This window comes from Equus asinus, chromosome 12 (assembly GCF_041296235.1).
Source record: "Equus asinus isolate D_3611 breed Donkey chromosome 12, EquAss-T2T_v2, whole genome shotgun sequence".
In the NCBI taxonomy this organism is placed as follows: domain Eukaryota; kingdom Metazoa; phylum Chordata; class Mammalia; order Perissodactyla; family Equidae; genus Equus; species Equus asinus.
In genome coordinates this window covers 49702826-49717163 of record NC_091801.1, presented here as the reverse complement: position 1 = coordinate 49717163, position 14338 = coordinate 49702826, and the positions used below count along the sequence as shown (strand labels likewise).

At 43.3% G+C, this 14338-nt stretch overlaps 1 protein-coding gene across 4 annotated transcripts in view; it reads right to left on the bottom strand.

Annotated features, from left to right (window-relative positions):
* GRHL2 (grainyhead like transcription factor 2) overlaps nt 1-14338 on the bottom strand; it is a 159287-nt gene that overhangs the window by 8913 nt on the left and 136036 nt on the right. For 2 of the 4 annotated variants that reach the window (XM_014829530.3, XM_014829409.3), the window contains exons 13-14: nt 10302-10396; nt 6178-6263 (exon numbers count right to left, since the gene is read on the bottom strand). In XM_014829530.3, coding sequence (XP_014685016.1) covers nt 6178-6263; nt 10302-10396 — 181 coding nt within the window. Of the gene's footprint in view, nt 1; nt 5552-6177; nt 6264-10301; nt 10397-14338 lie in introns of those variants that run through there. The other 2 variants (XM_044743876.2, XM_014829468.3) reach the window with 2 other exon arrangements.

Below are 14338 nucleotides of genomic sequence, written 5' to 3'. Positions count from 1 at the left end.
ACACCAATTACAAAAAGGCAGATGAGCTCATAAGGGAAGCCCAAGCAGAGGCAAGAAAGTTCGTTCCAATTTCACTCTCTCAGAGTTATTCCTGGGCGCCAGTGCCCTTTACTTATGAGTCAAGCTCTCAAAACACCTACTTGCAAGGCTCTCCCTTTGGACAAACCTTAAATCATTCAACAAAAGATTCAGCCACATAGGGACTCAATCTATGAGGAAGTTATCATTCCAGATCAGTTGGAAAAAGACAGACTCTAATCATGATGAATAGGTAGCCATGTAGAAAAAGTTTAATAAGTTAAGCTGGATTCCTTCTCCACTTCTTACATCAAAATAAATTTCAGACAGATCAAAGACTGACATGTGAAAGATGAAACCATAAAAGTACAAGGAGAAACCATGAGTAATTCTTTGTATAGATACCACCTTCAAGGAAGATCTTTCCAAGACAGTAAACCTGAAAAAAAAAGGCTAAATGCTTGATAAAGCGACATAGAATTTAAAATACCAGTATAGCAAAACCACCATAAAATGGTGAAGACAAATAATATACTAGGAAACATTTTTGCAACACAGATGACAGACATGGAACGAACTTCCTTAAGTTAGAAAGAACTCCCGCAAATCAAGAAAGAGACTAACAATTCAACGGGAAAAGGAAGAAAACCACACGAAGAAGTAATTCACAGATTTAAAGACAATAGGACAATAAGCATATGAAAAAAATACACCACCTCACTCCTAATTTTAAAATTTCAAATTAAAGCAACAGTAGGATACTACTTTTATTTTATCAAACTAACAAAAACTAAAAAATTGATAATACAGTGTCAGCCAGAGCATGAGAAGCAGCAACTCTCACATTCCACAGATGGGAGAGTAACAAGCTCAACCTTTTTGGAGGGAAATTTAGAAGAAGCTATTCAAATTTAAAAGGCATATATCCTTTGACCCACATATTCCACATCTAGTAACCTGGTCCACAGAAATACACTCAGATGTACACAAAGCTTTTCAAAGCATCACTGTTCATAATAGAAAAACTGTATATAACAAACACTCAATAAGCACAGTTTAATATTTTCACAGTTGAAAGCCACGCAGCCACTCAGTCATTAAAAGAAATGTGGGAAGCCAATATGAAAAAAAATGTTCCTAACTTACTAAAGGAAACAAAAAACAAGTTGCCCAACAGTATATATGGTGTGATTCCATTTGTATCTTTTTAAAAATACATAAGGAAAGGGAAAATATTAGAAGGACCCACCAATCTATCAACAGTGGCTACCCTGGAAGAATGGACAGAAACAAGGAGATTCTTTTACTTTTCATTTTGTACAAGTCTGTACTGTTTATTTTATTTTTACAATGATTGTGATTCACTTTTATAAATATAAAGTAATAACAGTTTAGAGATGGATTCTGGAGAGACCTACCCTAAATGCCTTTCAAGTTTTTACTCGTCCAAATCCAATCTACCTGCCTCTTCTGAGCCCAGCGGCTGGTGGGGCTCACACACAGCTGGGCAGGTGAGGTGTGGGACTTGGACCACCGGGCAGTCTAGCAGTGGCTACAAAAAGAGGCTGAAGAGCCCAGGAGCAGAGGTGGGATAGTTTTGGATCCCGGGAAGAGTTACTCTACTGAGAATTATAGGTTCCATCCATCTATCCCTCCCACCACACAGGAAGAACTCGTTACCCCTAATAAGCCCAGAAGGAGCAGAACAGGTGGGCTGAGGGCTGAGAGAGCATAAGAATACTGGGGACCAAACATCCTGCCTGCCGCTCATCACTGCTCCATCACTGCTGGGATTGATCCCACAGCCACAACGGAGCCAAAGTGAGCCCAGTATGTAAAATAACACAGCCTAGGGGCTGGCCCCGTGGCCAAGTGGTTAAGTTTGTGTGCTCCGTTTCAGAGGCCCAGGCTTTCGCCAGTTCAGATCCTGGGCGCAGACATGGCACCACTCATCAGGCCACGCTGAGGCGGTGTCCCACATGCCACAACTAGAAGGACCCACAACTAAAAATATACAACTACGTATTGGGGGCACTTTGGGGAGAAAAAGGAAAAATAAAATCTTAAAAAAAATAAATAAAAGATAACACAGCCTATTGGCAGCAAAGACAATGGGCAGAACTTGTGTTGAAGGCATCCACTGGAACAAAACATAAAAAATCTCTTATGAAGAATATAAAAGAACTCTTATGAAGATTGCTGTACAGCACATACATGCAAAATTCTGATCTAAAATATGATTATTGAACTAAAAAATTTTGAAGTTTGGTAAATGAATTGAAGGATAGATGGTCAGTACAGCAAACCAACAGTGTTAGGAGAGGTCAAGTAGAAGAATAATTTCCAAGTGCAAAGCAAAGACAGAGCACAGACGGAAACAATGAAGAAAAAGAAAAGAGATTTGAAGAATAGTGGCAGGCCATACAAGATATGAAGGCCCGAAGTCCCAGACACCAGGTAGTGGCTCCCAAGCTTTAGTGTGCTTCAAGGTCAACCAAGGAGCTTGTTACCAATGCCAGTGCCAACGTTTGGGCCCACCCTCAGAGAGCCTGATTCTGAAGGTCAGGTGTGGGCCTCCAGGATGGTGTCATTGAAAAGTGCCCTCAGCGATTCCAACGGAGTCTCCCACTTAGTGAAGCAACACCCCAGGTCCCTAGTACATGCTAGGTTGACCATGTAGGGGAACTGTGCTTGTTTTTATGAGAAGCCATTTTCAACCAGTGACAGGGTTCAAAGTGATGGCTTGAGGTCAAGTACAATATCTCTTGATTAAACAGATTTCCTTAAAAGTTAAGGATTTTTTGTTAATGTGGCCTTTAGTTGCTAAAAAATATAAAACCCCACACACGATGGTATTATTCTAAAATTAAGACCTGAAACAAAGCCTGGAGTTCAGGGTCACACTGCCTTCTTGCTCTGAGGATTTGTTTAATGTGGGGCCTTGGACAGTGGAGCATCAAGGTCATTCCTAGGAAGCAGCCTTCCGCCTCCAGGCTCAGGAGGGGATCTCCCCTCACAACCTGCGAGTTTCAGACCCAGTCACCAGCACCATTTCCACAGCTCCAGGCCTCCTCTGAAATGCCAAGTTAGTGGGAAATTGTGTAATGGAATCACCAACCAAAGTGACTTTCCATCTTTTGGACAATGTCTGTAAGAATCAGATTATTTGAGAAATCCAAAGTCTGAGCAAAGGAGGAAATCTTCACATTACTTTTCTAGCTCTGATTCCTCCTCAAAACAATGGCTTAGTAACAAAAGTTAACCTGTATTGGGTACTTAGGAAGCAGACAGAGTAAACCCTCATTTCATCCTCACAACAACCCTGCAAGGTAATTACTATTATTGTTCCTATTCTAAGGAGGAAGAAGTGAAGAAACTTCCTGGCTGGTAAGAGGCACAGTCAGGATCTGAACACAGGTTTCTCAGCCCAGAGCCCGCGTGCTGGCTCACTAGGCTAGGCTGCCTCTACATGTGTGTTGGTAAGGGCAAGGCGGTAAAATGTCACACACTAGTGAGGCGCTGGTCCTCAGAGAACCCATACCCTGGAGAGAGCCCTTTCTTACCCAACCCAGGTCCCAAATAAACTGAGGGTACAACTGCAGCAAGCAGGATCCAGGGTTCTCGCTTCACAGGGCTTCATTTAAATAGAACCTGTTGTCCTTCGTGGCTGCCCCCCAAGTACAAGGGCTGTGACCGTCGGGCCTTCGGATTTCACCAGCAGACCCCATCCCCCGAGGAGCCCGAAGCAGCTTCTCCGGCCCTGCTTTCCAATTTTGCACACTTACGCAGCAAGGAGATAGCTTGCGTTGGTGCTTTAATCAAACTTTTTCTTTCCAGGCTTAATAAAGGAGAGATGAAGTCAGAATTGCCCTAAGGAATCTGACCAGAGCCAGCCTAGGGAACCTCACCTCTCCATGGCTTACAAGGTCAAAGGATACCACGCAGTCCTCTGCCCCATACCCCTAGCTAAGCCAAGCAAGGTAGGTGTAATGGTGATGAGCTCCCCTAAAAGGGATCACAAGCTTGACTGTTGCGGCGGGGAGTGCAGCCAGAGGATGCGAGGTGGCTGTCTGGGTGGGAGTGAAGGTGACGTTTAACCCCACTGTGGGCCCGCGAGACCACAGCTGTAGAATACTTGTAGAACTGGCCAGGTGTCACAGACAGGAAAGGAAGACACCAAGGAAAAAGGTGTAATGAATCCCAGTGTGATCAATCAGTTCAGAATTGGTCCAGATCAGTGGTTCTCACACCCGGCTGATCTCAGAATACTCGGGGAGCTTATTACACGTACAGCTTCCTGATCCTCCACCAGCACCCCACCTCCACTTCAGCAGAATCAGAACCTGGGGTTGAGTTCTGGGAACAGACACTTGAAACAACTGCTTAGAGAATTTTCCATAGTCACCACTGTCCTAGGTAAGTCAGTGTCAGGAATACGATCAGAAAGGCCAGATCTGGGGCATGAAATTTGTCCAAAGGACCCCAGAGAGGTCTGAATATTTTATAGGCTTCTCTAGCTTATAAGTCTACCCCTGGAAATTTTAGGGTCATTTTTAAAATTTTGGTTCACTTGAAGAAAAATAGATCATATTTTTGTTGTGTTCATTTCCTTTATGCACAGTAAATTCAATAACAATTAACTCCATTCCAATGAAAAATCCTGTAGAGTAGAAAAGATTACTAGACCCTCCATCAGTGTTTCTTAGAGGGTGGTCCTCGATGCCCTGGGGACTTGTTAACAATGCCAACCACAGGGGCAGTGTAAAATCTGCCTTGGTAACACTCCTAGGCATTTTTTTAAAAAGTTTCAGATGAACAACGAATAACTTTTTTTACATATCATACAATTTGCCATTTTAACCATTTTAAAGGGTACAATTCAGTGGCATTTAGTACCTTCATAACGTCATGCACCCATCCGGACTATCTAGTTCCAGAAAATTTCATCACCCAAAAAGGAAATTCATTGAGCAGTCATTCCTCATTCCCCCTTCACCCAGCCCCTAGCAACCACTAATCTGCTTTTCGTCTCTATGAATTTGCCTATTCTTCATATTTCCTGCAAATTGAATCATATAATATGAGGCCTTTTGTGGCGGGCTAGCAATTCCACTCCTCAATGTATACCCAAAAGAAGTGAAAACAAGTGTTCAAACAAAAACTTGTACACAAATGTTTATAGCAGCACTACTCACAATAGCCAGAAGGTGGAAAAAATCCAAATGTCTACCTACTGATGAATGGAAAAACCAAATGTGGTATATCCATACAATGCAATACTATTCAATCATAAAAAGGAATGAAGTACTCATTATACTACAACATGGATGAACTTCAAAAGCCTTACACTAAGTGAAAGAAACCAGCCCAAAAGGTTACATATTGTGTGACTCCACTATCCTATACATTTTAACATTTCACCCCATTAACCCAAGATGCTGTTCCAATGTAGCAGTTTTCCAGAACAATGAATGATTTTGAACTGTCCCTTGGCAGTCCTGTTGTCTCCATCACTATAAAACACCTGGGTCTTCTATAACATAGTTGTACAGGGAGAAAAAAAGGTGGGAGAGGGTTAGAAACCATATTAAAGGTAGAGGCATATTTAAGCCATATTCAGATGGATAATACATGGATAAAATATAAAATAGCTTTTCCTGAGCCCAGGTTGGGTAAGGCTAGACAAAACTGGGGATGAGAATAGAGGTAGGGAATTCAGAATCTTACTTAAATCACTATAACTCTGCAAAATATATTTTTTTCTTAATCAAACAAGGTCATATTTTTATTTGGGATTACACTATCACAGCTAGCAAGATAGTTCCTAATTCTTTTGTTCTTTACATATTGCAAATTAACATATCTAATTGAGTTTCACACAAAGAGACAAAGGGAAACTCAGTTTAATCTTCCTCTATGGCATCTTACTCTGATTAGCCTTCAATCGACAGAGAATTGGCAGTTTCTCAGTTTCCTTCTCCTTAAGACGCTAATAAGCCATGACAGCACAGAGATCAGTGTCCCTATATGTCTCTGCTTTTTCTCTTTCTTTATAAAGCTCATTCTGGAGCCATCTCGAAGGCTGCATTTTAATAAATGGATTCCCGCTCAGGAGAATGAGAACAGGTTTCCTGGAGGTTGAAAGGGGTTCTTGCTTACCGCTTCCATCAGGCCCTTCACCGTGGGAGATTTCAACATCAAAGCATCAAACACATCGTCAGTCTCCTTCCTCACGTACAAAAGCACTGAAAGAGAAGGCGGGGGGAAGCCGTGACTGAGGAGCCCACACAGTTGCCACAGGAGACTCCTTCCTGTCACACAGGTGTTGGAGACTGACATTATCTGCTAAGTCTTGGACCCCTGACCCAGACAACATCCTACAAGGTGAGGAGGCACCCTCATAGACAAGCTGCTGCTAGGGACTGTTGAGGAGAGGTTCTACGAGACAAACGGACAACTGGGTAGCAGCTAACAGGCTATAAGATGCTTTCACACATTGTTTACATTTAAATTTCTCAAGGTGGGCACACGATCTATTACAAAGGCATTTCTTTCTGTGACTTTGGTTTTCTACTTATTTATTTGATCATTCAACAAATATTACTGAATACCCATCTGGGCCCCTAGGTCCAGGCTGTGTGCTAGGAGCTAGGGTTGCAGCAATGAGTTAAGACACAGCCTGCCCTTAAGGAGTTCACAGTCCACTTAGAGAGGCAGGCATTCTTCAAACAAGCAGACAACTAGACGGAATTATAAGAGTTATGAAGGAAAAAGACACGAGAGAGTGCTTATAGGGGTCTGAGCTTTTCAGGGGGGTGAGGAGGGTAGGGCTCCCAGGTTACCTTGAAGGAAAGATCTGAGTTATGAAGGATGTGTAGGTGTCATTGCAGGCAAAAGAGGTGGAGAGGGCCGGGAGAAAGAGAGGACAGGGAGGGCAAACTCCAGGCAGGCAGACCAACATGTGCAAAGGCCTGGGAGGGAGATGGTGTGTGTCAGAGGCAAGCTGAGGGAGAAGCTTAGGATCTGGAATATAACAGGTCTGGCTTTGACCCCAGTTCAGCCTGCTGTGGGGCCCTGGCCACTTAACCTCTCCAAGCCTTGGTTTTCTCTGCAAAACAGGGATAATAATAATATCTGATTCATCCAGTCACTGTGAAGGTTAAATGAAATACCATCCATGTGGGATGCTTAGCAGGGTGCCTGGCGCACAGCAAGCACCCATTCCTCAATCAGTGGATGTTCTAATGAAGTGACTGTCCTGGTTCTAGTGCCCTCAGTGAAGGTGAATGCAGCTCTCTGTTCATTTCTTGGTAACATAATATTCTCAATTTGACAATCCACAGAACACGAGAGATGGTAGGAACCCCAGATATCATCAGAGATGTGCAAAGTGAGCCTCAGAGAGGCAAAGATATCCCACCATTGTCCTCTTGGGGCTTAGCTCCCAGAAAGAACTGGGAGTTGCCATTCAGAGGCGACCCTCCAGGACCAGTGAGCTGACTGCCCTTCTCTCCTTTTCCCAGTAATGTGGCTTCTGGGTCTTCCTTCAGAGGAAAGGAAGAGAGCCAAGGCCAAAGCCCCATGCACCCGGCCGCTATAGGAAGAATGCAAAGGTCAAAAACCCAGCTGAGCCTGGATCCCGACGACAGTCTGATACCAACTGAGCTACAGTCTCCAGCAACCTGAAGAATGAAGTTGGAGCTAGGAAATGCAATCAGCTCTAACTAACCCTCTCATCCCTTCTCCCCCTCCTCCCATCCCCAAGGACTTCATTAAAGCCGCCTACCGTATAAAGGCAAAGTCTACAGGGGTGCACATGGGTTCTGCCTGCATTTTCTGCAGCCAGCAGACGTTCAGTTTGTGTATGATAAAAAAAGTATTGCAGAGTTTCTTCTCTTTACCAAGTATAAAAATAAAATGCCAATTAAACAAATAGATTGATGTGTCTCCAAAGATTTCCAAATCTAGTCATGTGGAAGGAATATTTTATAGCCTTCAATTCAGCTGAAATGATCTAGTGACTTAATGGCATTATGAGAGGGCTCCAAGTTAGCAGTACAACAAGAAATCATGAGACCACAGGACTGCAGTTACAACTAGATGAGGAAAATTACAGTAAACAAAACAAAAGAAAAATCCCACTGGTGGCTGTTATGATGAACATTCTATAACTTCTTCCAGGAGCCCCCAAGAGAAAAATAAAATTTCCAGCAGGCTGAACCTAAGAAAACCCCTAATCATGTTCTATTAAAATGAGTACTGCTTCCATTGGATTTACAAATCTCTTCTTTTAAAATCATTGTCTTTGAAATAGTATGGTTGCTTCTCTCGTTGCAGGTGTTGCTGGAAAGGGTTAAAGGTGATCTGGGGGCATGTTGATAGGCTGTGGGAGAGACACCCTCAGGGCAGTGCCACCATTTTCCTGCTGGGCTTGTTGACAGCCACGCTCCTTGCTGGGCTTATAGCACACCCCCACGGCTTGCCCAGGGAGTCAGCTTTCATTAACTGTGTGTCTGTGGCAGAGCACTCGTAATCATCGCTCCAGCAATAACAACCATCACACATCCCAGACATTGTGCAGACAAAGGCAGACAGCCACAGGGAGCAGCTCAAAGTGACTCCCACGGAGCCACGCTGAGAAGTGGCTGCAAAGGCAAAACAAGGAATAATGGCATTGGTGATAATTATGGTCATTTTCTTTTCTGGAGATCGTCAAACAGATAAACAATGGGAACTGTCATGGACCCTGATTCCTTGTGCTTGTCAAAGACCAGCTCAGAGTGGGAGCTCCTGGCGAGGGGCTTGGTAACTCTACTGTGCCTTTCCCAAGAAAAGCCACTCCTGGCAGAACATTTTCTCTATTGCTGGTAGGTTGCAGCGCCCTCATGTGTCTATGATTTAGATGTTTCAAAGGCCACAGCCTTGCTTTTCATCACAGCCTAATACAATCCCTAGTGGCAATTTGAGCGCTGGCTTCACCATCTCAAAATAATATGAAAAGCACAAACTTCGGGCCAGCCAGCATGCACTACATATGGATGCAAGCTACGCTTACTTTTGCCTTTGTGATTCTTGATTCCATCTAACCTTGCACTCACTGCAAAGTTTGAGATATAAAAGGCACGCAGGAATGGACCTCAAAATGCACTCGAGTATTTAAAAATGATGGTGAGCCTGTGAAGTCGGAAAATCTTTTACACGTTTCAATGTTGCTAATACAATTAATACTACCCAGGTATTTCTGTTCTTTCCATTTTGAAACACTAAATTACCTATTCACAATTAATATACCTTAACTAGATCCAGGCCTGGTAGTAAAAACAATAGTTATGATAGCAAACACACGTGCTTGCTGCGTGCGAGGCGCCCGAGTGAAGTGTTTCACATACATTAACTCATCAATCCCTGCAGTGGCTCTGTGAGGGAAGTGTCATGCCTGTTTTATAAATGAGGACTCTAAGGAGCAGGCAACCTGCCCAATGGCATACAACTCCACACAGCTGAGGCAGGCTACACAGGGGATGCTCTTGACCATTATGCAAATCCCATTTTAACAAATAGGAAAAAAATAAAATTTCTCAATAACAAAAAACTGAAGGCTGTGCAGATGGCAGATATATTTAATATGGTAACCTGACTCATTAAAAGTCCAGTGCTGCCTAAGCTGAAGGTGTCTGGAAGCTCCTGGTGTTGGCTACAGCAGGATACGGGGGGAAACTGCCACCTTCGTCGCCTTCCTCTTACTCTGAGGAAGAGCAGCTAATCGTGTACAGCATCTTAAATGCTAAGCAAGACACAACACACTCGTGCTTCATTTCTTACTTTCTTGGTGAAGTGGAATAAGACCCTTGACTGGGAGAAAATGAGTAAGTTGTGATGTCACAGAAAACAGGTTCATTTACTTGTGTGAGATTAATAATTTTCATCTAATGTACAATTAACTCTCAACTGCAGGTGCTTATGAGATGCTATTATCACATACACAGCAAGTGTTCCTTTTTCATCTTTTATCTCACTGCTGGATGAGTCAGTATATTCATTACATTTCTCCCAAGGCAAAGGAAAGAACCAGTGCCCAGAAAGAATAAACGTTTGCTTAAGATGATTAAAAGGACAGGGTTTAAAGCAAAGGAGAAGACTGTGGATTTCCTGTGTCAATAAAAAATCTCGCAGCCACCCTGAACCACAGGGGTCTTCTTGGTGAAATGCCCCCCCCCCCAACTCTTGATGGGAGGAGGGGTTACTTCAGCATCGCCAGTGGAGTACCCCAACGGGAGAGATACCTCGCTTCATCCCTTCTTCTTTCATCTGCTTAGAAGGTGCTGGACCAAACTCCTCTTCCATGGGCCTGAACATCCGTTTAACAAGGACACTGCTGCTAGAAAAGATGAGCAGGAATTGTTAAGTAAAGCATGCAGGGTACCAAAACAAAGGTTCACATACGTGTCAGGTCCTATCTTTTTCCTTTGTTTATATCATCCCTCGTTCTCCACAACTGGATCTACTCATCAACCCCTTTTTTCCCCCTTACAAGTCTCAAGTCATCCCTGTCTGAGGCAGAACACACACACTAGTCTCTTTAGGGTGTGGACCTAAGAACCACTTCCTGTTGCTGGATATGGATCCACCAAAAAGAGACTTTTGGGTTTTACCCACTCTATCCTGCAGCTAACCGATCTTCCTGCTCAGAAGATCAGGGCTGGGGTAGCAGGAGTGAGCCCTGGTGCCTGTGTGGTCCCCAAGTTACATCAGCCCCTCCCATCTAGCTAGGGCCTGGGTGTCCTGCCCTCTCTTGCCAGCTCCCCGAGGGCACAGCAGGGACCTATGGAAATGGTGGAGACCTGCCTGGCTGGTTCTGTTCTGAGGCTGCCCTGACTCACTGCTGTTCTACGGCTCCATCAGGTTGGAGCAGATGAGGCTGCAGTGGTGGAAGTTCCCTGGAGATCCAGACCTCAGCTGTCCAGCCTTTACTTCCCTTTGGGAGAGGGTTTCAGTCCCACTTCCTGAGGCCCCAAATGTCCCCAACTGGGCCACCCAACTGGTGGTTCTGCATTTCCTCCCAAAGTCCCTGTCCTTTCTGGGCACTTTAAGGAAGGGGAAGACTGTTCGAGAGGAATGGAAATTGGAATAGACTGTCACTGAAGAGAAGTCATTGATGCTGAGTGTTACGGACTGCATGTTTGTGTTCCCCCAAATTTATATGTTGAAACTCTAACTCTTAGTAGGATGGTACTGGAGGTAGGAGCCTTTGAGAGGTAATTAGGCCATGAGAGTGGAGCGCCCATGATGGGATTAGTGTCCTTACAAGGAAGGGAAGCCCTTTCTCTTTCTGCCATCTGAGGACACAGCAAGAAGACGGCTGCCTGCAAGCCAGAAGAGGGTCCTCACCAGACATCAACCCTACTGGCACCCTTTATCTCAGACTTCCAGCCTCCACAACTGTGAGAAGTAAATTTCTGTTGGTTAAGCCACCTGGTTTATGGTATTCTCTTATAGCAACCCAAAATGACTAAAACACCGAGAAAATGCTCCCGGAGTCTTACTGTTTTTTTTTTTCTGAGAAAGGGATATTCAAGGTGGAGAGACATCTCCATCGTCTCTCTCTGTTTGTTTTTTTTTTTTTTGGAGGGAGGAAAGATTCGCCCTAAGCTAACATCTATTGCCAATCTTCCTCTTTTTTTTTCCTCCCCAAAGCCCCAGTACATAGTTGTAAGTCATGTCTTACTATTATTTAAGCCCTCAAGAGAATAAATGCAGGTTTTCAGAAATTTTTTTATATTTTTTTCCTTGTTTTTTTTTTTGAGGAAGATTAGGCCTGAGCTAACATCTGCTGCCAATCCTCCTCTTTTTTGCTGAGGAAGACTGGCCCTGAGCTAACATCTGTGCCCGTCTTCCTCTACTTTATAGGTAGGATGCCTACCACAGCATGGCTTGACAAGCGGTGCGCAGGTCTGCACCCAGGATCCGAACCAGTGAACCCTGGGCCACAGAAGCAGAATGTGTAAACTTAACCGCTGCGCCACCGGGCTGGCCCCAGGTTTTAAGAAATTTTTAACCTCTTAGGAGATTCCTGGAACCAGGCACAGGAAGCAGTGACAGACAGAACTGTTAAGACTGAGCTCTGGGTCCAGACTACCTTGGTTTAAACCTCTGCCTTATAATTTGCTAGCTCCAGGTCAAGTTCCTCAAGTGCCCTAAGCCTCAGTCTTCTTGTTTTTAACAGGAAGTTGTTGAGAGAATTAAACAAATTCAACATATGTAGAGCACCATAAAGTTGCCTGATACATTGCAAGAACTATTGAAGTGTTAGATACAGATGACGATGATGATGATGATGGTTATTAAAGTCAGAGAGATTTGAGGAAGAGAGATATGGGGAAGAGTAAATGAGGCAGACGGTTTGAAAGAGGTCATAGTTTCCATTACCATCAGATAGCAAATAGTCCAAACTACCACACAGGTCCAGTTTAAGAACTAAAGTTGGAAAAGCTTCCAGCAGGAGAGGTTGCCATTAATCCCAAGTTTCCAAGATAATACCAAAATCCTGCTTGAAAGCTAACTCCCCATTGGCATCATTGTCATGAAGAAGTTATTCATCAATTTTCAAGTTGAGCTAATGGCAGGTCCAGTGGTAGAAAGAGCACATGGTACAAAACTGTGAACAGTCCAAAAAGTATTTCTATTAATTCTAGTAGTTTAAATTATTAAACCAGCAATGCTTTAATTTACCATCTCATACTCTAGGTGGTCCAAAATTATGTCTATCACCCTGAATAAGAGTTCACATTTTACAAAGTGCTTTTCATCTTCTTGGTTGATTGAGTCTTATGAATACTCTGTGAGCCAGCTAGGCCAAGGACCAATCTTATCCCTGTTTCACTGATGATCAAACTAAGGCTCAGCGCGTTAAGTGTCTTTCAGAAGGCAAGACAGCTAATAAGTGAAACAGGCTGTTTTCAGAGACCCCAGCTTTGAGGGACAACCCCATGATAAAGGTATTCAATAAATCTGAGATGATGATGAGTTAGGATATGAGAAATGATATTAAGAGTCAGCATCCTATTTTATTCCCTAGTAAGTCACACTATAGAAAAAACTAGAGGAAAGACTCAAGTCCCAGCTGAAGGTGATAATAAGTTTTTAGAGCACTGTTCCCTCTGTCTTCCCCTCACTTTTTTTTAAATCATAAAAGTAGGTTATATTATTCTGTCATGCCTTGGAACTGAGGTGACCATGACCTTGGGAACAGAAGATTAAAAATCCATTCCAGCCGTCAGTGACCAGTAGGTTAATAATGGATAAACAGCCTGTAACATCACCAGACACTCTCATGCTGTGTGAGGGTTCCTAAACCAGTGATTTTCTTTTTCTCACCAGGCAAGATTTATTTATATTTTTCTACTTTTGTTGACTTTTGATAGTACCTCGTTCTGAGCCATGACACTTTGCCACTAAAATAACATCTTGGATAAATTATAATTCTCTCAGGAGTACAAGAATGTTTTTACACTTTCAAATCTATAATCCCAGTAGGAGTCAATAAGTTTGTGCGGTCTGAATTCAACTGTTTCATTTATTTTCAAAGCAAGGCAAGAAAAGAGGGGCAGATATGACCGCCTCATTTGACAAATGAAAACAGCACAAATTTTAGGTCTCCTGATGCCCTGTCCAATTATATTGGATTGTACCACAAAAGGACATGAGAACAAGGAGAAGGTGTTTTCTCTGACATCAAGCTCCATCTCACTGGCACAATGTGTGAAATACGTGGAGTGACTCCAGGTTCAGAAGCACAGTAAGCTGTTAACCTTGTGGGGTCAATCACAGGCAAAGCAAGTCCCTGAGGTATAAACAAAGGAGTGCTAAGCGTCCAGAAAACATTGGAAAAGTATTCAGGTCTGAAGCCCGGGTCTCTGGCTGTACCTGGGAAGAGCAGTGTCGTGCTCTACCTGCAGCCCGAACTGCACAAGACAGGAGTTGCAGGCACCAGGGAGACACAGCTTCACAACTGCTTATGGTCTACGTATGCCCTAAATAAACTGAGGTTCCTTCCCAATGTTACCTTCAGGAAAGGGGAGTTCCTCTTGCATTCAAGTCCTCACAAAGTCTCTCACATTATGGAGTGGGATCTCAATTAATTTATTTTCAACAGCAAATTATTCTTTGGGAAAGAACCCATCCTGAAAAGAGTTTAATTAATGCTAGTTTTGGATATTGATAGAATTCATTTGACAGAATTAGTAAAAAACAAAAACAAACAAACAAAAAAAACCCAACCAACCAACAAGCAAACAAAACTCACATACACTTAGTCACAATT